The sequence below is a fragment of the Rhinatrema bivittatum genome, chromosome 6 (genome assembly GCF_901001135.1).
Source record: "Rhinatrema bivittatum chromosome 6, aRhiBiv1.1, whole genome shotgun sequence".
NCBI lineage: Eukaryota > Metazoa > Chordata > Amphibia > Gymnophiona > Rhinatrematidae > Rhinatrema > Rhinatrema bivittatum.
In genome coordinates this window covers 258,661,272-258,687,462 of record NC_042620.1, presented here as the reverse complement: position 1 = coordinate 258,687,462, position 26,191 = coordinate 258,661,272, and the positions used below count along the sequence as shown (strand labels likewise).

At 46.6% G+C, this 26,191-nt stretch overlaps 1 protein-coding gene across 1 annotated transcript in view; it reads right to left on the bottom strand.

Annotated features, from left to right (window-relative positions):
- Positions 1-1,137: 1,137 nt before the first annotated feature.
- The window catches only part of BCL7C (BAF chromatin remodeling complex subunit BCL7C), a 31,458-nt gene continuing 6,404 nt past the window's right edge, over positions 1,138-26,191 (bottom strand). The window contains exons 4-6 of the mRNA XM_029606916.1: positions 20,843-21,004; positions 3,980-4,065; positions 1,138-3,494 (exon numbers count right to left, since the gene is read on the bottom strand). Coding sequence (XP_029462776.1) covers positions 3,363-3,494; positions 3,980-4,065; positions 20,843-21,004 — 380 coding nt within the window. The 3' untranslated portion in view covers positions 1,138-3,362. The remainder of the gene's footprint in view (positions 3,495-3,979; positions 4,066-20,842; positions 21,005-26,191) is intronic.

Genomic DNA, 26,191 nt, shown 5'->3' with positions numbered 1-26,191 from the left:
TCTCAGCTCAGCCACCCACACAAATAGCAGGTGAAATGCACACTTTTGAAAGGGAAACCATGGGCACACGTTCCCTTTGCAAACTGGCTACAGCGTATGTATGCAGGCTAAAAGAGCCCACACATGGTGCAAACCATACAAGCTACTCAACACTACCCTCCCATGCCATGAAACCAAGGTTGAATAAGTGATAGAGAGCGTGTGCAAACAAGGAAGGGTTACAAGGGAAACATGGGCTAGTGCAGTGGTTCTCAACCAGTGTGTCGGGATACACCGGTGTGGCACCAAGGGGTGGAAGGTGCGTTACCAAAATTTTGACATAGCAAGCCTATGCTTTCTCTAACAGCCACATGTGCTTGCTGCTTGAGAAGAGTGCAGAGTAAGGAGCTGGTACTTAAAATTCCCCATCATCGCTCCCTCTTGCTGCTTTTCCCTCAACCCTGGCACTCACTGCCACCACCAATCCAAGCCAGAAATGTTGCAGGCATGCAGTACCCTGCCCCCGCCATCCTGCTGCATCCCGCCCTCCCCCCACGCTTCTTAGAGTTTCAGTTTTCCTCTGTATGCTTGATTATAAACTTATGGGCTTTTATTCTGTATCAGATAAGAGTCAGTCTGCATTCTGCATGTTTGACAGAGGTGAGGGATTCTGCTAACTGGATATAGGAATCTAGAGCAGTCTGGCTTGCTTTGTTTTTCCAATAGTAAGTGCACTGTGTTCTATATTTGCAGTCTTGCTTTTTCCTAGGTGCAATTGTTGCTGTTCAAGTCCTGGGTGTTCGTACTCTTATGGTATGGCTGGTATGCTATATCATTTCTAAATGCCTTTTTAGCAGATTTTCATGTTATTTCACAAAGTGGCTGAAAGTGAAGGGAATTTAAAGTACTATTACTCAAAGGATAGCAGAATTTGAATATGTTTTTTTGTATGGTGAGTTGAAAGGGGAAAGTTCCTAACTCTGAACTGCATAAACTCCAGAAGAGGTCAGAATTTTCTGAGGTTGACAGTGAAATGCATGAGAGTTTGTCTGTATTGAAAAACCGTGTGCTGCGTGTGCATTTCAGTCCCAGATTTCTCACTGATGCAGTAACCAAAGATTACATTTTTGTGAAAAAAAACAACATTTAATAATGACATTTTATAAGCAGTTATTGAAATTAAAGAATATTACCTTTCTCCTGCATCATTTTCAACAATAAAATATCTAGGATTTTTTTTTTTTTTTAGTATAGCTGTTAAATGTAGTGTGCAATGTGTCACGCACGTGAGCATCATCTGTTAGGTGTGTCTTGACGGAAAAAAGATTAAGAGCCACTGGTCTAGGGGATGAAATTCTTCTATGCACAAAACAAGAGTGGCATCTGGGGTGATTGTATCTGATGACCTCAAGGTGGCCAAACAGGTGCATAAGATGACGGCGAAAGCATGCATAGGGAGATGAATTATCAGCAGAAAAAGGGAGGTGATATTGCCCCTGTATAGGTCCCTGGTGAGACCTCACTTGGAATTCTGCGTTCAATTCTGGAGGCCGCACCTACAAAAGGATATAAAAAGGAGTCGGTCCAGAGCATGGCTACTAAAATGGTCAGTGGTCTTCGATCTAAAGCCTATGGGGATAGACAAAGATCTAAACGTGTGCACCCTAGAGGAAAGGCAAGATACAAGAGATATGGCATAGAGGTAACAATGCACATGGGGTGGGTCTTTTTCCATTGAAAGGAGGGTCAGGGATGAGTGTAAAAGGGAGTAATCTAAGGAAGTATTTCTTTACGGAAAGGGCAGCGATGACTGAAACAGCCTCCCAGCGGCGGTGATGGAAACAAGGACAATGATGGAAGAGAAGAAAGCATGGGATAAGCACAGGGAATCTCTTTGAGGGAGGGATATGGATTGCATGGCAGATGGGCAGACTAGACAGATCGCATGGCCTTTTCCTGCCGTCATGTTTCTGTATCACATGACTGTGTGTGTGTATATTACTGGCAGAATCGGGTAAATAGATCCTTCAGTGTTAAAAGAGTGAAATTATAACTGCATTTTAAAAATGATTATATTTTATAGTTTCTTGGTTCCCAGGAAGGATACAGAATACAACTTGCTACTTTCTTTGTGAAAGTAGATAACCCCTTCCAGAGAAAAGGTTTTTTAGTTATAATGAAATGGTATTGGAGGGAGCTCTAGGCTGCTGGAGGCATCGTCCTGCATGACAAGGACACCTCTCAGCATGGTATTAGGGGTGCTGCCCTTCATAAACAGGACGCATTCCCTCTACCAGTACCCCACAATGACATCAGAAACACTTGTGATGCCAGAGATACTGTCCTTCCTAACCAGGATATTTTTTGATCTTGCGGCACAGTATTAGGGGTGCTGCGCTGCTGTGCACCATAACCAGGGCACATTCCATCTCCCAGTACGTCATTAGGAGCACTGTGATACTGACGGCATTTCCTTCATAGGCAGGACATGCTCCATTTCTCACCGTGCGCGGGAAAGCGTTGTCCTTCGTAATCTGGGTATGCTCCATCTCCCAGAACCCCCCCGTATGGTTATCATGATGCTGGGGGCACTGTTCTTCACAACAGCACGTTTCCTTTTCTTGTGCTCCAACCTGACTGAATTAAGAAGTCTAGCAGCTCTTCATAACAGGACCACACTTCCTCCCGCTGCTGACTGCGGCAAAAGGCATGGATGCCTCTAGAGTGTTTAAAAATAGATTGCAAACTTTAAATGTAAAACCTTTGTTTTTTCATAAAAATTTTAAAACTAAGATGCTCTAAAAACACACAAAAGAATGGTAACATTTCCATCTTATGAGTGTGATGCTTGCATGGGGTTCTAATGAAGATCCGCTCTTCAGCTGTCTGTGCTGTATTCCTGCTTTACATACATCAGACAGATGTTTGCACAGGGTTCTCATTACACCCTGCATTTCGGCTGGATATGTCCTCTTGCTTTACATGTGATGCCTGAATGTGCACTCTGATAATATCCAGCACAACAGCACTTCTGATTTACTCAGTAGTGGTTGGGGTGACTATGTAGGAGGATCTTTCAAAAAAAACCCAAACCTTTCAACACCAAAATATTTGTTCAGCACTGAGAAAAACCATATGGAGAAAAGATGGATCTTAATTATTTTGTTTGCTTTAGTTGGCGACTGAAATATTAAAAAAAAAAAAAAAAAATTGACCTTTTCATGCTATTGCTGTTTTAAAAGGCACCGTTAATTTTCTTTCTTTCAAAGATTTGCCTCTTACACTGCCCTCGCCACTGCCAGGGAAGATTGCTTTCTTGAGGAACAGCATAGCAGAAAGAAACTGGGGAGTGGTTGTTGCTTTGGCAAATGAAGAGCCCAGTTCTATGGGGGCTGAACCCCTGCAGGCGGCTGCTGGTCCCCAACACAGACACGCTTTAGCGGTGGGGCTCCTAGGGAGTCCTCTTCTGCCGATTCTGGGAATTCCAGGATGGGTTCGAAGTCCTCGCTCTGTTCCTTTAAGAAAAAACACAAACAAAAACCATTCTACACTTGGAACACAATGTTCTAGCCTTTCTGAATGGACAGGGACGCTGCGGTGCTGGAAGCTGGGGCTGGGGGTGTCACAGCTCTCAGTGACCGGCTGAAGGTCACCCAGTGAGTGCTGGCGACAGAAGTGGGATTGGCAGATGGGCCTGCAGGTGACAGAGCTTGCAGCGACTCGGGGCCCAAGGTCATACAAGTGAGAGCTGGTGGAAGTAGCGGTATCAGAACCCGAATCTCTCAACGCTCTTGACTCCCAGCATTTAGCTCAGGTTCAGCCAGGGCTAGTGTTGCCAACGTTGTGACTGACAAGGAAAGGAGAGCTTCCACGGGGACTGGAAATGGACAGATAATTTTTTTTTTAATCAAAATATGTCCCAATCCGGGTAATAAGGGACTGTTGGCAACCCTATCTATCATGGGGGGATGGAGGAAAGCAGATGAGGGCTGGAGCTCACCTGTGCTTGGAGTAACTCTGGAATGGGCTCCTCCCTTGTCAGCCTGGGAGGATCATCCGTTCCCTCTATTGGCAGGACGCCTCCACCTGTCAAGAGTGATGGAGACTAATCAGCAGGTGAGAGGGAAATGGAGGGAGGATTACTGTGCATGTAAACCTCACACACAAGGTTCAGAGATAAAGCAAAGGGAGGCGCCTCTGAATTACAAACAATCGCCACTGCATGCAGCTGTGTGGAGGAACGGTCCATAAAACGATTAGCCAGGTAGGCTGATCCCTGGGCATAAGCAGCGTGGGATCTATCTACTACTGGGGATTCTGCCAGGTTATTGCTACTTGGATTGGCCACAGTTGGAAACAGGATACTGGGCTTGGACCCTTGTTCTGAACCAGTACAGAGGTTCTTATGTACTGCTCCTCCGCCACCATCCCCACACACCCAGAAAGAATAAAATAACCGACTTTTCAATTCACAGCCCCCTGTGCAGGCGCAACCTCCCCTCACACCCCCCTTATCTACACATACTCAGAGCTATACCCCCCAAATTACACACCCTCCACAGCCTTTCCACATACCACCTCCCACAGAACGTCCATCCACACATCTATCACCTAACACATCCCACTTACATATCCCCTAGACACACACCCCCATAACCCCCAGATGCTCCCACACATCCAACATACACATAAGGCTCTCACACACAGACCAACCCCCTCACATCCATACCTCCACTCACAAACACTCCCCACATATACTCTCTCACAACCGTATCTACCACCTATGATCACACAACTAATCACCTTACCACTCCTATATACACACAACCACCTCCCATCCACATAGCCCCCTACCCAAAAATCCCTTTGGGATTCATTACGATAGTGGCCCTAGTTCTAAGTCCTTTTGAGCTAGGAAAGTAGAGCTTCCAAAGCAAGGGAAGGGCGAACCATTTAAGAACAGCTCCTTCACTGAGGTTGCTGGAATGGCCAACCCCCCGCCGTTTATAAAAGTAGCCTGCAATATTGTAATATTGTTGGAGTCATTTTTAGTTACTTTTGCTGAGGATGTATATAGAGGATATGGCGTCTGGATTCAGAGTTTTCACCCAGACACAAACTAGTTTGAAGGCCACAGGCCAACCTCTGAGTGAACTCCTGTTACTGTCTTACACTGTGAAATGTTTATAAACAGGCAAGAGTCTGTTTACAAGAAAACTAGCAATTAACTTATACTAAAGCCTGAGAGAGAGAATAAAGGATGCACAGCTGTGTCTGAAAACCGATAAGAACTCAGAGGGAGGGAATGCCGCTGCTTTCATAAGCGTTTGTAGTGTATAAGGAGAGACAGCAAAAAAAGAGAGGGGAGAGAGAGAGCCCTGGACGTGATGGTACAGCTGATCCTTTGGAAATGTAAGTTTATTATATCTATGTAGCAACTGTTATTATCTACCATTACTTCTTCTATATGATCTGATTTTATTTGTACTATCCTCCTATCACTCAATTAAACTTACTTTCTTAGCTAGAACCGTGATGTACTGAATCGAAGTTTGTATGTGGCTCTTTGTGTTGGGGATAAGCTCCTGGGTTCAAGCCCCCAGGCATAAGCCCAGTAATTGTGTGTGTTTATATGAGATTAGCTCCCCAGGTCAGAGCCCCTGGGCAGGATACCAGTGTGCACAGTGTGAATCCGTAACAAATGTGTGGCATTTGAGTTAGAGAATGGATGAAGTAGGAGTATTGATCTTAGTTAGAATGTGTTCCCCCTGCTTTGGGATCTAGGCCTCATGGTTCAGAATGAGAAGGGAACCTGTACCTTCTGGGTGCTAGTTCCATGACTCTGGTTGTTGATTTTTGGATGTATCCTTCTGAGGGTTCCTTCCAATGAGAACCCTGGTACACCTCACTGGAGGATTTTGGAGAGTCCAACAGCTAGGTTAGATCAGGAGGTAGGGAAGATCCCCCCCCTGCTCTCCATCCTAAACATGGTGGGTTGGATTGGGATGACTCTCTGCAGAAGGAGTCCAGATTTTCCTATTTTTGTGAAGATTTCTACTTTGAGTTAAGAACATAAGAAACTGCCATACTGGCTCTGACCAAGGGTCCATTAAGCACAGCATTCCATTTCCAACAGTGGCCAATCCAGGCTACAAGTACCCAAACATTAAATAGATCCCATACTACTGATGCCAGTAATAGAAGTGGCTATTCCCTAAGTCAACTTGATTAATAGCAGTTAATGGACTTCTCCTCCAGGAACTTATCCAAACCTTTTTTAAACCCAGCTACACTAACTGCTCTAACCACATCCTCTGGCAAGGAATTCCAGAGCTTAATTGTGCATTGCGTGAAAAAGAATTTTCTCTGATTAGTTTTAAATGTGCTACTTGCTAACTTCATGGCGTGCTCCCTAGTCCTTCTATTATCCGAAAGAACATAAGAACATAAGAAATTGCCATGCTGGGTCAGACCAAGGGTCCATCAAGCCCAGCATCCTGTTTCCAACAAAGGCCAAAACCAGACCACAAGAACCTGGCAATTACCCAAACACTAAGAAGAACACATGCTACTGATGCAATTAATAGCAGTGGCTATTCCCTAAGTATAATTGATTAATAGCCATTAATGGACTTCTCCTCCAAGAACTTATCCAAACCTTTTTTGAACCCAGCTACACTAACTGCACTAACCACATCCTCTGCAACAAATTCCAGAGCTTTATTGTGCATTGAATGAAAAAGAATTTTCTCTGATTAGTCTTAAATGTGCTACTTGCTAACTTCATGGAATGCCCCCTAGTCCTTCTATTATTCGAAAGTGTAAATAACTGAGTCACATCTACTTGTTCAAGACCTCTCATGATCTTAAAGATCTCTATCATATCCCCCCTCAGCCATCTCTTCTCCAAGCTAAACAGCCCTAACCTCTTCAGCCTTTCCTCATAGGGGAGCTGTTCCATCCCCTTTATTATTTTGATCGCCCTTCTCTGTACCTTCTCTAGTGCAACTATATCTTTTTTTAGATGCAGCAACCAGAACTGTACACAGTACTCAAGGTGCAGTCTTACCATGGAGTGAAACAGAGGCATTATGACATCCTCTGTTTTATTCACCATTCCCTTCCTAATAATTCCTAACATTCTGTTTCCTTTTTTGACTGCCGCAGCACATTGAACCGACGATTTCAATGTGTTATCCACTATGACATCTAGATCTTTTTCCTGGGTGGTAGCTCCTAATATGGAACCTAACATTGTGTAACTACAGCATAGTTTATTTTTCCCTATATGCAACACCTTGCACTTGTCCACGTTAAATTTCATCTGCCATTTGGATGCTCAATCTTCCAGTCTGGTAAGGTCCTCCTGCAATTTATCACAATCCGCTTGTGATTTAACTACTCTGAAAAATTTTGTATCATCTGCAAATTTGATTATTTCAGTTGTTGTATTCCTTTCCAGATCATTTATAAATATATTGAGAAGCACCAGTTCAAATACAGATCCCTGCGGCACTCCATGCCTTCTGAAAATCCAAATACACTATATCTACCAGTTCACCTTTATCCACACGTTTATTAACCCCTTCAAAAAAATGAAGCAGATTTGTGAGGTAAGACTTCCCTTGGGTAAATCCATGCTGAGTGTGTTTGTGGCCACTCATCTTACACTGAAGAGGGGATATCAGAGAGCTGCTGGGTTCCCTGCTATCTGGACTTTCCCTAAGAAAGGCCTTGTTTTGTCAAATGAAGAGGAGAACTGTGAGTAGCACTTTTTCAATACATCCGAGCCCGACCCCCAAATCTGGAATCCTCACCCTGGGGAGAGGTACCTTTGGGAACTATGCAAAGACTGAGAGCTTATAATTTTGTAAATTGGTATTTCTGGAACAGAATTTTTTCTGCCCACCTAGGTTACCCCTGTCCATTTGTCCTGCTTTCCATATCCTAGAGGGTAAGAGTTTTCCTGGCCCAGATACTGAGAGACCTTTGCACAGATAAAGAAAAGATTGAGACTTGTACTTCCCATCTGTTGTGCCAAGAACTGAGCCGGTTTGCCATCTAAGAACTTTTTGCAGTAAGGAATTATTTAGAAAATGAACCGATACTTCCCCAGGACAATAAATTTGAGTGTCACCCCTGCCACCTTGGGCCTTGAGGATCTATTCCTCACCCCTCCCCCCCCCCCATCCTCCCCATTGGAAAAGACCCCTGTTTCAGTGCCTCTGGACTGTATTGGGAGTGGGTGAGAAACTGAGAACTGGCCCTGGAACCCTCCTGGCTCATAAACTGGAACAGAGACTACACACACATCCATCCCCCACTCAGCCATCCACGCTGCACACAGACCTATATCCAGGGCTTAAGTTGTAGAAAAAAGGAAGTGGAACTGTGGAGTGGGAGGTGAAGGGAGGGAGCGAGTGAACTGTGCAAGACACTGAGGCCTGGGTGTGAACTTTCTCTCCCCTCCCCCCCCCCATACACACATTCTCTTTCACACATACACCCTAATACAGCCTTCCTCCTCCTTATCCCAGTGACCCACCGTTTCCAGCCCCCAGCCATCCTTCACCCATCTCTTCCCCTCTCTCTCTCCCTGTGGGCTGCCTGGAGGGGAGGGGCTGGAGCAGAACATCTCCCTGCTGCTCTGCTTATTTACGGGCCGATACAGTAAAGTCCGCGGGAGAGCAGACGAACGCCCACTCTCCCAGCGCGCGCACCGGCCCTTTGCCGGTGCGCGCGATTCTCTATTTAAATTATGTGACGCGGTAGATCCGGGTAAAAGGAGGCGCTAGGGACACTAGCGCGTCCCTAGCGCCTCCTTTTTGACAGGAGCGGCGGCTGTCAGCGGGTTTGACAGCCGACGCTCAATTTTGCCGGCATCGGTTCTCGAGCCCGCTGACAGCCACGGGCTCGGAAACCGGACACCGGCAAAATTGAGCGTCCGGTTTTCGGCCCGACAGCCGCGGGCCGAATTCAAATTTTTTTTTTTTTTTTTTACTTTTTTTACTTTTCGGGACCTCCGACTTAATATCGCTATGATATTAAGTCAGAGGGTGCACAGAAAAGCAGTTTTTACTGCTTTTCTGTGCACTTTCCCGGCGCTAATTTCTGAAAGTAAAATGTGCAGCTTGGCTGCACATTTTACTTTCTGTATCCCGCGCGCATACCTAATAGGGCCCTCAACATGCATGTTGAGGTGCTATTAGGTGCCGCGGGTTGGACGCGCGTTTTCTTTCCCTTACTGAATAAGGGGTAAGGGAAAACGCGCGTCCAAGAGCAGACTAACAGAGAGCTCCATCGGAGCGCACTGTACTGTATCGGCCTGTAAGTCTGAAAAGAAGTGGTGGTAACTCCGCTCCGGGCGGTTCCCTCACAAATCTAAGCCCCCGATTATACCCCTCACACATACAATCCCACATCACCAAACACGTATCCCCCCCCACATATGCACCCCCCCCCCCCCCCATCTACACGTTCCTCACACATGCTATATAACCCTACCCAACCCCACCTATACCTATACCGTTCATTCCCCTCCAAACACACCCCCATCACAGCCCCCTTCCCCCTCCCCCCCCCCACACACCCCTTCCACAACACTGTTTTGGACAGCCTTCCTGAAGCCATGCTTCTACATGATTTCCCTAATTGTTTGCACTACATAGAGCGTCTCTGCAAGTTTTTCAAAACATAGGATGTAATTATTTTTATTCACCCAGGCCAGCGAATTCATTTTTGCTTGAAACTTTTCTGAGTCCTGAGTATGAATCAAATCCTTAATCTGTATTTGTGGCGCAACAGGGGGTTTGTATGCACTGTGTTTCCCCCAGAGACAGCTCATTTCCTTTGAGGCAAGGCCTGCAAATGGCATTTGACCTTTACACCGTAGTTCACACAGAGGCTTGGGATGCTTGCTTTATACAAAATGAGGCTTGCATACATATTCCAGGATCCTTAAGGACTGTAACATCCTGCAATACCACTGGACAAAAAGCCATTGGTCAGAGAGCTATTGTTAGTACTCTGTACCATGACTGGCCCTTCAGACAGAGAACTACACCTGAAGTTGCTAGAATTCTCTAGTCTCCATTGGTAGAACAGAGACAAAATCTGAGCTGAAGTCCTGTTCAACTCGTGTGGACATCCTTTTTCTTGACCTCCTCAGATACTGAATGTTATGGATCAGACAGTGGAACCAAGGTAGAAGACCACCTTACCTGACTCAGAGGGCTTAGTCAAGTTGAGGTCACACTCTGGATCGGGGCAGGCGGCAGACTACAGTCCGAAAGGCAGTCCGGGTCGGGGCAGGTAGCAGACAGAGGTTCCAAGGCAACTTTTCCAAAAGGCAGGCAGCAAGGCAAGTCCAAGGGCGATCCGGGTCAAGACACACAGCAGACAGAATTCAGGTGGGAATCCAGCAAAGCTCCAGCACAAGCAAGCCTGTAGCCGAGGCAATGCTGTGCTGGAGAGCTCTCTTTAAATACCAATTTTTCCTGCGCTATCGCGGGAACTTCCAATCCGCCTGCTGACGAAAAAGGGGGCGGAGTCAACCCGCGAGTCTCATGGTGCCGCACCGAGCTGGGCGAAGCTGTCGGGCTGCAGATTGCGGACGCCTGCCGGAGTCCTGCTGAAAGGTAACAGTACCTCCCCCGCAAAGCCCCCTTCTTTTCTCTTTAGGTCTGGGCTTATGGGGAAAGCGTTGATGGAATTCTTTGAGCAGACGGGGGGGCCTGAATATTGTGAGCTGGCTCCCACGTGTTCTCCTCCGGCCCGTAGTTTTTCCAGGAAACCAGATACTGTAGCATTCCTTTATTTCTTCTGGAATCCAAAAATCTCCTCAACCTCGAATTGCATATCACTCTCCACAATCGAGGTGTTAGGTTTATTCTCTCTAGAGGGCCACGACAGGATTGCTGGTTTGAGGAGTGAAACATGAAAAACATCATGAATGCGTAGAGTGGACAGTAAACGAAGCTTAAATGCAACTTTGTTGATTTGCTTCTTGACAGGAAAAGGACCAACAAATCTAGGTGCAAATTTCAAAGAAGGTATACGCAACCAGAGATTCCGGGTGCTTAACCAAACCAAATCTCCAGATTGAAGATGGGGAATCGCTCTCCTCTTCTTATCAGCCTGAGTCTTCATTCTCCGAACAGTCTTTTGTAAAAGGCAACGTGTCTCCCCCCCAAAGCTTAGTCATAGAATGGATAGCTTGGTTAATTGCAGGACAGTTTGAAGGTACGGTGATGGGAAGTGGAACTTGGGGATGTCTCCCAAAAACCACAAAGAAAGGTGTTTTCTCAGTGGCTTGAGCCACATGATTGTTATGACACATTTCTGCCCATAGTAATAAGGATGCCCAATTGTCTTGGCGTTGATTAACATAAGATCGAAGGAAAGGAATTGATTAATCTGTTCGGTGAGACCATTAGATTGGGGATGGTAGGCTGCGGAAAAGTCAAGTTCAATCTTTGACGTCAGCGGGGTTCACTGTGGATAAAAGACCGCCAGGGACCCGGTAGGTGCCATGCACCGGCAGCGCACACCGAAGGGGCGCAACAAAGGGGCATGCCCCTTTGTGTGCCCCTTTGTACAGCCCCTAGTACACCCGGAGAGATAAAAGAAAAAAAATGGACACAGACCAACAGCTACCTGACAACAGGACCTTATCAACGACCACAAGCACCACTTTCACCATCCATGAATGCACAGAAAATGGTAAGTATGCAAACAACACAAAGAAGCATCAACACAAACACCATCACAGCACTAAAGAAAAAAGTGATACAACTACAAATATCCTAATTCCAGTAACACATACCATCAGTACCAAATTAAACAGCATACTAATGATCTCTTTTCTTCTAGTTAACGCACAATCAGTAACAAAAACATTTCCCATCATAACGGACCTGCTATATGACACAAAACCTAATTTTATAGCAATAACAGAATAATGGCTAAAAAATCAGATGTAGTTCTAAAGAATCAACTACCAAACAAAAACTACGAGGTCTTCTCGATCCCAAGAATAAATAAAAAAGGAGGCGGATTATTATTAATTATTGAAAAAATATTTAAAACTAAATTACTCTCAATCAAAACACCAATGAATCGTGAAATTGCCCTTTTGATACTAATCATTTTCAAATCTGCCTGGTCTACTGCCCACCCAGTCTCCTCGAACTAAATATCTCCCTACTAATAGAATTTTTCACAACTCATCTAAATCCCTCTAAACCCACCATAATATTAGGCGACTTTAATCTACACATGGATGCTCTCCCCCTATCTAATACCTGCCAAACACTATTAGACATAATGACTGCATTACGTTTTAAATTGATCACGGACAAACCAACACATAAAGCAGGCCACTCATTAGATCTAACCTTTATTAACATTAGCCTCCTTGAAAACATAAAAACCGAATACACACAAATCCCATGGTCAGACCACTTCCTCATTAACTCCCGGATAAAGCGCAAAGGACCAATAAAAAAACAGAACATGGAACCAGCTGAATTCTCATACCACCCCCCTTACAACACAGAAATTATCCGAAGAAATAACACACATCAACTACGTAGATAGCCACAACGCTACAACTGACTGGCTAAACAGAATCACTTCTTTAGCTAACGAACTAAATCCTCTCAAAACGGCCCGCATTAAAAAACCAAAGTTAAACAATCCATGGTATAGTGAACAAATCAAAGAAGTAAAACGGATACTTAGAAAAAAAGAAAAAGAATGGAAAAACAACAAATCAACCGAGAATCTAAGTACAGAAAACAACTAGCATACTACAAAAAAACAATCTTAGACACCAAAATAAAAAATACTACAGCTCAAAAATAGAAAAATTTGCAAACGCCAAAACCCTATTTAATATAGTAAACAACCTAACATGCGACAACACAAACAATCACCTAACCCTACAAGAAAATCAATGCAATGATGTAGCCCAATTCTTTAAAGACAAAATTGAGAATCTAAGGAAAAAAATCCCTGTAACTACAAAACAAGAGATTAAGATGCCCACTAGAGACGTCAGTATCTGGTCAGAATTTGAGGATGTATCACACCCTGAAGTAGAAAAAATGATTAAGCAATTAAACCCTGCTACCCACATAATCTACACCATACCCATTACAGAACTTAAAAAAATAGCCGACACAATAACCCCAACCTTAACTAAAATCATCAACCTCTCACTAGATGAAGGAGTAATGCCGGATACCTTGAAAAGAGCCGTAATCAAACCAATTATTAAGAAAAAAAAACCTTGACCCCTTAAATCTTAGCAACTACAGACCAGTCTCCAACTTACCCCTAATAGCCAAACTAATCGAAAAATCAGTTCAAAAACAACTATCAAACCACCTTGAAAGTAACAACATACTATACCCAGCACAACATGGATTCCACAAATACTACAGTACAGAAACGTTGCTATTAGCTCTATCAGACAATATCTTAAGAGGATTCGATACAGTAACACAATACATTCTGGTTCTATTAGATCTCTCTACAGCATTTGACACTGTAAACCACAGAATACTAATCAATAGACTGAAAGAAATAGGACTCACTAATAAAACAATAAAATGGTTCGAGTCATACTTAAACAATACATGTTTCCAGATACAAATCAAAAATGCACTTTCAGACAAAGTCACACTGCTAACTGGTGTCCCACAGGGATCAGCCCTATCTGCAATACTCTTTAACATTTATCTCCTCTCAGTATGTCATTTACTAGCGGGACTGGGAATCATACACTACATTTAGGCAGATGATATACAATTACTGTTACAATTACTGTTACCCATCGAAGAATCAATGAAACTAGCCAATATGTATCTAGAAATAATCAAACAGCTTCTAAACCAGATGGAACTGGTAATAAACATTGACAAAACTGAATTCTTACACCTTGAATGTAAAAACACACACCACACCCAACCAACATTCACAATCAAAAATATTCAAACCGCTGAGTTAGCAATAAAAGTTAGGAATCTAGGAGTAATAATTGACCCTGAGCTCAACATGAAACAACACATCTCACAGAAAATAAAAGAAGGTTATACAAAACTAATGATCCTAAGAAGACTAAAACCTCTATTAACGATTCATAATTTTCGCACAGTTCTACAAGCAATGATATTTGCAAGCACAGATTATTGTAACTCCCTGCTTTTAGGACTACCTCAATCTACAATTCGGCCTCTGCAAATATTGCAAAATTCCGCTGCCAGATTTTTGACAGGCAAAAAAAAGGAATGACCACATTAGAAGAACACTTGCTGAACTCCACTGGCTTCCATTTGAACAAAGAATACAATATAAGGCACGTACCACAAAGAAACCTGAGATCTGCAAATAAAGCTCTACTAACTGCCCCTCTGTCAAATCAGCACATCTCACGCAAGTAAGGGAAAGAGCACTGTCACTGGCTGGTCCCGTACTATGGAACACCATGCCACTCGAAATAAGACTACAAACAAATCTGAAAACTAATCTGAAAACCAGGTTTTTTAAACAAGCATTTTATAAAGATAAAGAGAAGGAGAAAAATAGTTGATAGATAAAGATGCACCAAGCTAGAAGTTATTAGTAACCTACTAAAGCATATTAATGTTAAAATCAAACCGCCTAACTTGTTCCTAACAATCAGGATTAACTTACACACTTAGTTTATTATTTTAAATTGTTACCATACTATGGTGGCACATGATTAATTTGTAATCTATACCACCCATATTTCTCTTTATCGTGCCCTTCTGTAAACCGTTGTGATGGTTATTTAACTTAACGACGGTATAGAAAAGTTTTTAAATAAATAAATAAAATAAAATAGTAATAAGGATGCCCAATTGTCTTGGCGTTGATTAACATAAGATCGAAGGAAGGTCTTAAGGAATTGATTAATCCGTTCGGTGAGAGACTGTTAAATTGGGGGTGGTAGGCTGAGGAAAAGTCAAGTTCAATCTTTAATTTCTTACAGAGTTCTCTCCAGAATCGGGCCATGAATTGGACTCCTCTATCTGAAACAATGCTTACAGGTAGGCCATGGAAACAAAAGATGTGTTGTAGGAATAACTGGGCTAATTCTGTGGCAGAAGGTAGTCCAGGAAGAAGAATAAAGTGAGCCATTCTGGAGAATCAGTCTACTACAACCCAAATGACCATGTTCTTTTCTGAAAGAGGAAGGTCAGTAATAAAATCGGTGGCTATGTGAGTCCATGGTTCTTTAGGAATAGGCAGAGACTATAATAACTCTGACGTCGCTGATTGTGGGGATTGTGAGCTTTTGCCAGCAGGCCAATTCGGGGTTTAAACACTAACTTCCCTTCTCCCTGACCTTTGCGCTGAATAAAGCATCACTTGTGCTTAAGCCTCTCTGCCTAGGAGAGGATACCTGACTGTCATGTGTTTCTCTTGCTTATAATTAACCCTGATAGCCTGAAAGAAGGGCTGGGTGTTCACTAGTCAGAGGCAGGACAAAGACAGGAGGTATAGAATTCAGCAGCCAATGAAATGATCCGTACACGCCCCCTGAGCCAAGCCAGTAGTGTGGTGATACGTCTGTTGCTATGTGGAAAATAGCCAATCATGTGATGACACATCATCTGCCTTTGTATGAATGTACAATAAAAAGAGCACCCTTGGGAGTGCTCGGCCCTTTTCCTGCCTGCGATGAAACCTGCCTGATGTGTCTTCAATGTCTCTATATTCTACAGCTGATGAGGAGATTTCTGGGCAGCGCAGGTGTGACATGATTCCACATATCTTTTAACATCCATTCTCTCTTGGGGTCACCAATAATTTCGTGAGACCAGATCTCTGGTTCGTGGTATTCAGGGGTGCCCAGATAGATGAGAATCATGGGCCCATCGGAGGACCTTCTGCGTCAGATGTTTGGGTACCACCGTTTTGCCCATGGGCACCGTGAAGGTGGCGGCGAGCATTATTTGGGCTGGATATGCCGAGGTAGATCGGGAGTATCATCAGGGCTGAAGCTTCTAGAGAGGGCGTCTGCTCGGAGATTCTTCTGAGCAGGTCAGAAGAAGAGGTTGAAATTAAATCTGCTGAAAAAAAGTGCCCAGCGAGCCTGCCGAGGATACAAATGCTGAGCCTGTGATAGGTATGCTAAATTTTTATGATCAGTGTAAATAGTAATCGTATGTCTGGCTCCTTCTAAAAGATGTAGCCATTCTTCAAGAGCAGATTTTATCGCCAGGAGTTCCCGATCCCCAATAGTATAATTTTGTTCCGCCGGAGAAAAGTATGCACAAGTAAGTAATTTCCCAGAATCTGATGGTTATAGAAGAATGGACCCTACCCCTAGAGCAGACGCATCAACTTCCAAGATGAAAGGTTTGGTTGGATCGGGGTGTCGTAAACAGGGGTCTTTTACAAATTCCTCCTTTAAACGTTGGAAGGCAGCCAATTGTGAATAGGAGCTTCTTTCTTGGTTAGGGCGGTGAGAAGAAAATGCTGGAATAAATGCTGGAATAAATTGTCGATAATAATTGGAGAAGCCTAGAAATCATTGTAATGCCTTAAGGCTCGCTGGTTGAGGCCATTCCAGGATAGCTTTGAGTTTTTCTGGGTCCATGGATAGGCCTCTTCTGGAGACAATGTATCCTAATAATGGTAACTCTTCTTTATGAAATAAACATTTCTCTAGTCTGGCATATAATTTATTCTCTCATAGACGTTGGAGAACTTGTCGCACATGGTCCTGGTGTTGTTCCTCTGTTCTTGAAAAAATTAATATAGTGTCCAGATAGACAAATACGTGGGAATAAAGGAGGTCTTGGAAAACATCATTAATCGTGGCTTGAAATACGGCTGGAGCATTACAAAGCCCAAATGGCATTACCATATACTCATAATGTCCATCCCATGTGTTAAAAGCTGTTTTCCACTCATCTCCCTCCCGAATTCAGATTAAGTTGTAGGCCCCTCTTAAATCAAGTTTAGTAAATATCTGAGCCCCTTTAACTTGATCAAATAATTTGGAAATAAGTGGTATCGGATATCGGTTCTTCTTGGTAATGTTGTTTAATCTTCTATAATCAATGCATGGTCGCAGAGACCCATCTTTTTTCTTAATGAAAAAGAACCCGGCTCCCGCTGGAGAGGAGGACGTTCTGATGAATCCTCGAGCCAGATTCTCCTGGATGCACTGTGTCATGGCTTCAGACTCCGGCTCTGAAAGAGTATAATCTCTCCCTCTGGGAGAAGACTGACTGGGGAGTAACTCTATTCCACAATCATAGGGCCGGTGAGTTGGTAACGTCTCTGCTTGCTGCTGGCTAAAGACGTCTGTGAACTTGGCGTACTGATGTGGTATTCCTGAGCAGTTCTTCGCAGGATTGATCTGACAAGGTTTAACTGGTATTAAGCAATTTTGATGACAGTACCAACTCCAACTGGCTAACTGTAGGAATGCCCAATCCAGACAGGGTTGATGTAATCTTAGCCAAGGTAGACCTAGGATTACCTGATTAGCAGAGGAAGGGAGAACATAGAACTGAATGGATTCCTGGTGTAACACTCCTGAAATCATTTTAACTGGTTTGATGATACAGGAAATTCGGATCCCCAAGGGTTGCCCCGATACTGATGAAATGGAGAGTGGAGTCTTTAACGGTTCGGTGGGAATGTGATGAAGTTGGACTAGGTTTTCCTCTATGAAATTGCTGGCCGCCCCGGAGTCTAAGAAGGCCTGGAGATGAACAGACTCTTTTCCTGAAGAGATGGTAACCAGAATTAATATTTGTGGAGAGGAAACGGTGGGATCCAGGGAGGCCTCTCCCACCCAGCCTAGGTCCGAGTGTTTCCCGACTTGTTTGGGCATTTGTTCACAAAATGTCCTGTTCCGGTGCAGTATAGACAGAGATTATTTAATCTTTTACATTGTCATTCCTCAGGCGAGAGTCGACACCAGTCAATTTGCATGGGTTCTTCAAGAATAGGTTGAGGTTCCACGGACCTGAGTGTCTTAAATGGACGTTGAAAGGTCGGTGCTAAACGAAAGGGTCGTTGGACCGTTGTGCATTCTCGCGCCCTCTCTTGGAATCGTAGGTCCAAGCGAACTGCCAAGCGTATCAATTCCTCCAATGAGTCAGGTGGTTCCCGGGCTGCTAACTCATCCTTTATGGGCTCAGACAATCCTTAGCGAAAGATAGCCATAAGACTATCCTCTCCCCAACAAAGTTCAGCTGCCAAAGTCCAGAATTGAATGGCACATGTGCAGGCAGGCCTGGGCAAGTGCTCAGCAGGACCCTTCCAATGGCCATGGTTATTAGGGGTAGTGCTGAGGCATTATGTGACAATATGCATTTATTCTTTCTGTAGGTTATATGCAGTCTAATATCCACAATGAGATAAGGAAAACTAGTTAATACCTCATCTGTTTCCTCTGTCCATATGTCTGTTATGCTCTTTAACCAAATCCTGCAGTCCTTGTTCTGTCATCAGAGGTGTTGCTGGGTACCTAAAAGATCCGTAGCATGGACCCATAAACCCTCCCTCAGAGATTTGGATAACTAACTCAGTCATAATCAGCAGTTTACCCTTCCCCCAAAGAACAATACTATACAGCTGTTCTCCATTCCCATACAGCTGTGTCTAGACAAAAGAACCTTCTAAGTAACAATGACTCTCCAGGCCAGTTTCAACTATCTAGTAAAATTACCACTAAAATCATTCAAGAACATCAATCAATAAAATTCTTCTATACTGGAGTGACGTCTGGAGTCTATACAGGACAGGACAGAATCCCAATTTAAAACCTGCACCTCATGTTCTACAATACCCTGCATTCACAGAAACTCCCCCAACAAAAGGGTGCAAAGCAGAACAAGGACATTTCCCCTTACCACTCACCACAGAAAAATAATATTCAAATTCAGTGTGACCTCAGTAATAGCAACATAAACTCTCCCCACTACCAGGAACCTTGAATAATGATACAAAATCCTGCAAGAAATATACTGAGAACCTATAGGAAACCTGCCATACTATAACACCCTAACTGCCAGACTCAAACATTAAGAATCCTACCTATGAAAAGGCAACATTGCAAATACTACACCAGGCTCTAAAACCCCAATACACCTCCTTTTAGGAAAACAGAACAAGCCAAACAGCTCTAGATCCCTATATAGCAACTATATGTTTGCAGAATACCTCACCTAAGTCACACATACAGAACACAGACAGACCCTTGCCAAATAAAGAATAAAGAGACCATAAAGTAGAAATGCAAACATGCAGACAAAAACAGAATTGGAAACTGCAATAAGCCAGATTCTGTATGCAGTGTTACAATAGAAAAATCACCATTCCTCATAAAATATCAACTAATAAAATCAGGAAATATAAAACTTAAATCATAATAATAAAAGCATATTAATAAAAATAATATTTCAAATCAGCTGATGAATAGAATACTATCTAATAATTAAAAATTCATCAGTAATTTAAAAAAAAATTTTAAACACCAATAAAATAGCCCAAAAGAGTAGACATATCAAATAACACTTAATTAAAACTCATAAGGATAAAAGTCTCCCACTGTCCATACCCGGGAACTTTTTGAGTTCCAGTCATCCTGAGATATCTTGAATTAGTGAGGTAGGGTGCACAAACTTCATCCTATCTCTGTCATATCCACACATTCTTTCACACATATGTTTATTCTCTCACACACACACACATTCTCATATATGGCCCCTGTTTCTCTTTTTCTCTCTCTCACACGCAAACACACATACATTCTGTCTCTCATGTACACACACACACTCTCTTACACACTCTCTCACACACACACATCCTCTCATTTACACTTCCTCTCACACACACGCTCTCATATACACTTCATCTCTCTCTCATACACACACACATGCCCTCATATACACTTCCAATCTCTCACACATCCTCTCTCTTTCACATGTACACACATATTCACACACATGTACACACACATATACACACACATGTACACACATAGACACACTCACTCCCATATGCTCTCTCTCACTCACACATGCACACTTACATCAGCTTTCACTCACACAGGCTCCTACTCTCACATATACATTCTCTCTCACACAATAAACACACATATGATATCAAACCCAAGGCTCCCTCTCACACACCCACATGCTCATACTCATACACACACTCTCACTCGTTCTCTCACACAGACAGAGACACTCACTCATACACATTTACACAGGCTAATCCTCTGGCTTTCTCTCTCTCTTCTAGACTTCCCTCTTCGGCCTATCATGAGATGTTGAGGCTTCAGTCCATGGAGGCCTGCCAGGCCTCCTCTTCAGCCGTTGCGGAATGAGATCCACTACGGCCTGTTGGGCCTCCGGCTACCGCAGGATGGAATCCACAGTGGCCTCACTGGGCCTCTCCTATTCTTCGTGGCCATATGGCCACTGAAGGAGACTCAGGACACCAAGGAAGAAAACCAGGGCACAGGCTCCGTATGCCCAGTGTTGTGGCTAAAGACACCCCTGCCTGTCATGTTTCTCTTTCAATAAAAATAAAGTTTTAACAAAATGGGAAAGACACCTGACTACTTGTGGATGAAGAGAACTCCAATAAGGACTGGTTCCAACTGAGCTATAATGGCAAAGCAGCAGGAGGAAACAGGCTGTCTAAAAACTCTAGTTATGATAAAACAGAAGACGTACACAGCGCAGCGCAAGACAAGTCAGTGCTGCAGGGTCCCTTCGATGATCTAGACAGATAAAAGGACCATAATTCCCCCTGAATCCTTGTCCCCCTTATTTCCCTTCCACGGGCCCCACAACCCTGTACTCACCTTCTTCCTGCCCCAGCAAAGGGGGCTGCTGTGAATCCTCTGCCCTCAGCTCCACCAGCGAGGCAGGGGTCTGTGTCCGACTTTGTTCAGGAGAGGGGCTGGGACTGGAGTCTCCCTTCTGCCCCGAGGCTTCGGACAGTGAACTCTGATTGCTGTTCTCGTCTTCCAAGGTCACGCGTGGACCACCAAAAAAAACAAACAAAAAATTAACACCAAGCAGAAAATTAGGAGAAAAAAAACCAAAACCTACTTCTCCCTACTGCAGCATCAAGGGGAAAACCTCATCTACAACCAGATATTGTGGCTGAAGGAGAAAATCAAGAACGGCATTGCTGATAGAGGCGACTCAGTACCCAGCGACTACTTTGTGGTTCTTATGGAGAAAACGAAGATCCTTCAGAGATGCCATCAGAGACCAAGAAAATGTGGCAGAAAGATAACAGAAATAGCCCCGGTTATATTGGATGCCACTGGCCTGATTAAGAAGAATTTCCAAGCCTAACTTGAACTGCTGAAGGGGGCTCTCTCTGGCACAACGCAGGTACTACTAGATGTGCCCGATATCAGAGGGGGAGCAGTGACTGCATCCTTGGGAGGTCACAAAATAATCAGCCTTCAATTTCTTGTTATTTAGAGAGAAAATTATGTGCCCATAGACACCGAAAGGGGCTGAATTAGAACAAGCTTCTGCTAATTCCAACCTCTGCCTGTGATTTAGAGGAAATTCAGATGCCCTGATTTTATTTTTAAGATGGACTACCATATGTTTGGGGATTCAGATTAGATCATTTTCTGGAAGTTTCCTCTTTTCGTTCACATTTCTTATGGAAGGGGGCGGGGGGAGGAGAGAGCGGAAGGGAAAAGATCCACTGAAAGCTCTGTCTGCAGGCTTTTCATGACACAAGGGGGCAGTTTTCAGAAGCCGCTTCCCCAGGTAAACTGGCTGCCTCCCGGCAGCCTGCCCTTTTCCTGGGTGAATGCGAGTGCTGCACCCAGAAGACATGTGTGGGTCACGGGGAGGGCCATAACATGCACGGATTGCATTTTCAAAATCTATACGTGTGTTACTTTCAAGGGAAACAGGTATCCACCAAAAGAATAGATGCAAATACCCACAGGTACTTTCCTGAAGCAATTTTCAAAAGGGGAAGGCATATTTACACTTTCCTTTTGATCACTGGCGCAAAGTCCATGGGCAACCGTACCGACAGACAGCTGTGTGAGTATTTATGAAAGTGCCCCCAAGATGACCTGGACATACAAGGACAGGCCATGTTTGTATGAAAGGCACTTCTCAGAGAAATGAGAGGAATGGCAGGTACCGTAGGCGTTGGAACTGGGTCGGCCGCCCGGTCCTTGGCCTGTCCAACTTTTTGTTCTGGCTATCCCAGAAGTGCTGATGCTGACCTGACACACTGGGGACAGTAGGAAACACTGCATATGTATTAGGATCACAGGCCGCTGGGGGTTGGAGTTCCAAGGTTTTTGGCTGGTGGGGTCGGAGACTGGAGACTGGCTGCGATGGGAGGTCTGAGGGAGGAGACTGGCTGCGATGGGAGGTCTGAGGGAGGAGACTGGCTGCGATGGGAGGTCTGAGGGAGGAGACTGGCTGCGATGGGAGGTCTGAGGGGGGAGACTGGCTGCGATGGGAGGTCTGAGGGAGGAGACTGGCTGCGATGGGAGGTCTGAGGGAGGAGACTGGCTGCGATGGGAGGTCTGAGGGGGGGAGACTGGCTGCGATGGGAGGTCTGAGGGAGGAGACTGGCTGCGATGGGAGGTCTGAGGGAGGAGACTGGCTGCGATGGGAGGTCTGAGGGGGGAGACTGGCTGCGATGGGAGGTCTGAGGGAGGAGACTGGAGACTGGCTGCGATGGGAGGTCTGAGGGAGGAGACTGGCTGCGATGGGAGGTCTGAGGCTGGAGACTGGAGACTGGCTGCGATGGGAGGTCTGAGGGAGGAGACTGGCTGCGATGGAGGTCTGAGGGAGGAGACTGGAGACTGGCTGCGATGGGAGGTCTGAGGGAGGAGACTGGCTGCGATGGGAGGTCGGAGGGGGGAGACTGGCTGCGATGGGAGGTCTGAGGGAGGAGACTGGCTGCGATGGGAGGTCTGAGGCTGGAGACTGGAGACTGGCTGCGATGGGAGGTCTGAGGGGGGAGACTGGCTGCGATGGGAGGTCTGAGGGAGGAGACTGGAGACTGGCTGCGATGGGAGGTCTGAGGGAGGAGACTGGCTGCGATGGGAGGTCTGAGGCTGGAGACTGGAGACTGGCTGCGATGGGAGGTCTGAGGGGGGAGACTGGCTGCGATGGGAGGTCTGAGGGAGGAGACTGGCTGCGATGGGAGGTCTGAGGGAGGAGACTGGAGACTGGCTGCGATGGGAGGTCTGAGGGAGGAGACTGGCTGCGATGGGAGGTCGGAGGGGGGAGACTGGCTGCGATGGGAGGTCTGAGGCTGGAGACTGGCTGCGATGGGAGGTCTGAGGGAGGAGACTGGCTGCGATGGGAGGTCTGAGGGGGGAGACTGGCTGCGATGGGAGGTCTGAGGCTGGAGACTGGCTGCGATGGGAGGTCTGAGGGGGGAGACTGGCTGCGATGGGAGGTCTGAGGGGGGAGACTGGCTGGGGGGGTCTGAGGCTGGAGACTGGCTGCGATGGGAGGTCTGAGGCTGGAGACTGGCTGCGATGGGAGGTCTGAGGGAGGAGACTGGCTGCGATGGGAGGTCTGAGGGGGGAGACTGGCTGCGATGGGAGGTCTGAGGCTGGAGACTGGCTGCGATGGGAGGTCTGAGGGAGGAGACTGGAGACTGGCTGCGATGGGAGGTCTGAGGGAGGAGACTGGAGACTGGCTGCGATGGGAGGTCTGAGGGGGGAGACTGGCTGCGATGGGAGGTCTGAGGCTGGAGACTGGCTGCGATGGGAGGTCTGAGGGAGGAGACTGGAGACTGGCTGCGATGGGAGGTCTGAGGGGGGAGACTGGCTGCGATGGGAGGTCTGAGGCTGGAGACTGGCTGCGATGGGAGGTCTGAGGGGGGAGACTGGCTGCGATGGGAGGTCTGAGGGGGGAGACTGGCTGGGGGGGTCTGAGGCTGGAGACTGGCTGCGATGGGAGGTCTGAGGCTGGAGACTGGCTGCGATGGGAGGTCTGAGGGAGGAGACTGGCTGCGATGGGAGGTCTGAGGGGGGAGACTGGCTGCGATGGGAGGTCTGAGGCTGGAGACTGGCTGCGATGGGAGGTCTGAGGGAGGAGACTGGAGACTGGCTGCGATGGGAGGTCGGAGGGGGGAGACTGGCTGCGATGGGAGGTCTGAGGCTGGAGACTGGCTGCGATGGGAGGTCTGAGGCTGGAGACTGGCTGCGATGGGAGGTCTGAGGGAGGAGACTGGCTGCGATGGGAGGTCTGAGGGGGGAGACTGGCTGCGATGGGAGGTCTGAGGCTGGAGACTGGCTGCGATGGGAGGTCTGAGGGAGGAGACTGGCTGCGATGGGAGGTCTGAGGGGGGAGACTGGCTGGGGGGGTCTGAGGCTGGAGACTGGCTGCGATGGGAGGTCTGAGGCTGGAGACTGGCTGCGATGGGAGGTCTGAGGCTGGAGACTGGCTGCGATGGGAGGTCTGAGGCTGGAGACTGGCTGCGATGGGAGGTCTGAGGGAGGAGACTGGCTGCGATGGGAGGTCTGAGGCTGGAGACTGGCTGCGATGGGAGGTCTGAGGGAGGAGACTGGCTGCGATGGGAGGTCTGAGGGGGGAGACTGGCTGCGATGGGAGGTCTGAGGCTGGAGACTGGCTGCGATGGGAGGTCTGAGGCTGGAGACTGGCTGTTTGGGGGGGGTTGAGGCTGGAGACTGGCTGCGATGGGAGGTCTGAGGGAGGAGACTGGCTGTTTGGGGGGGGTTGAGGCTGGAGACTGGCTGCGATGGGAGGTCTGAGGCTGGAGACTGGCTGCGATGGGAGGTCTGAGGCTGGAGACTGGCTGCGATGGGAGGTCTGAGGGGGGAGACTGGCTGGGGGGGTCTGAGGCTGGAGACTGGCTGCGATGGGAGGTCTGAGGCTGGAGACTGGCTGCGATGGGAGGTCTGAGGGAGGAGACTGGCTGTTTGGGGGGGGGTTGAGGCTGGAGACTGGCTGCGATGGGAGGTCTGAGGCTGGAGACTGGCTGTTTGGGGGGGGGTTGAGGCTGGAGACTGGCTGCGATGGGAGGTCTGAGGGAGGAGACTGCAATGGGAGGGCTGAGGCTGGAGACTGGCTGTTTGGGGGGGGGGGTCTGAGGCTGGAGACTGGCTGTTTGGGGGGGAGTTGAGGCTGGAGACTGGCTGTTTGGGGGGGAGTTGAGGCTGGAGACTGGCTGTTTGGGGGGGGGGGTCTGAGGCTGGAGACTGGCTGTTTGGGGGGGGTTGAGGCTGGAGACTGGCTGCGATGGGAGGTCTGAGGGAGGAGACTGGTTGTTTGGGGGGGGGGTTGAGGATGATTAGTTAGCTGGATGGTTGTGGGAGGGGTTCAGGACTGGAGGCTGCCTGGTAGCTGGGGGGGACGGGGACACTGGCAAGCATGACTTGTGAATGGCTGACTAGGAATTGGCTTGCAGGCTGGCTGGCTGATGGGGAGGAAATGTTTGTGTACAGGCTGACTGGTGGGGGGGCAAGTCTAGTTGTTGAGAGGAATGGAGACAGGCTTGCAAGCTGGTGGGTATAGGGGAGGAGGGTTTGTGTGTGTGTGTGTGTGTGTGTGTGTGTGAGAGAGAGAGAGAGAGAGCATGCAGGATTGGGGGGGTGGGAGGATGAGAGGCTAGAGAAGGGGTGAGGATGTGAAAGGGAGCACAACCAGAGTAGGGGTAGGGATACCTCTCCCTTCTTCCTCTATCCCAGATTCTCCCTCTTCTTCCATCTGCCCTCCCCACCCCTGGATTTCTCCCCTTGTTCTCTTCTCATCTCCGGTTCTCTGATGGGGCAGGGGTGGTGGGAGAAAGAGAGAGACTGAGGACAAGGCAAGTGATCTGGAATCCTCTTTCCAGTTTTGCACTGCATACAGAGTCTGGCTTCTCGGGGTTTCTAGTTCAGGTTTTGACTGCACTTTTATAATTTATAGCCAGCTATTCCGTATGTGGGTGTGGGAGGGATGTTCTGTGGTACAGCGAGTATATGTTCACCAAACTCTAGGTGCAGGGTTTATACTGGGTTTGTCTTGCACATCCCATGCCAAGAATGAACCTCCCTCATAAGCCAGGGTATGCTGGGTACGATCTCAGTCCTAGTGCTCTTCTTAATGCTTGCATTCTGCCAAACACCTTCTTTCCGAAGCTTGCACGGTGTAATATAGACAGGCAACATACTTAGGTGAGCTTAAAAGTTCTTTTT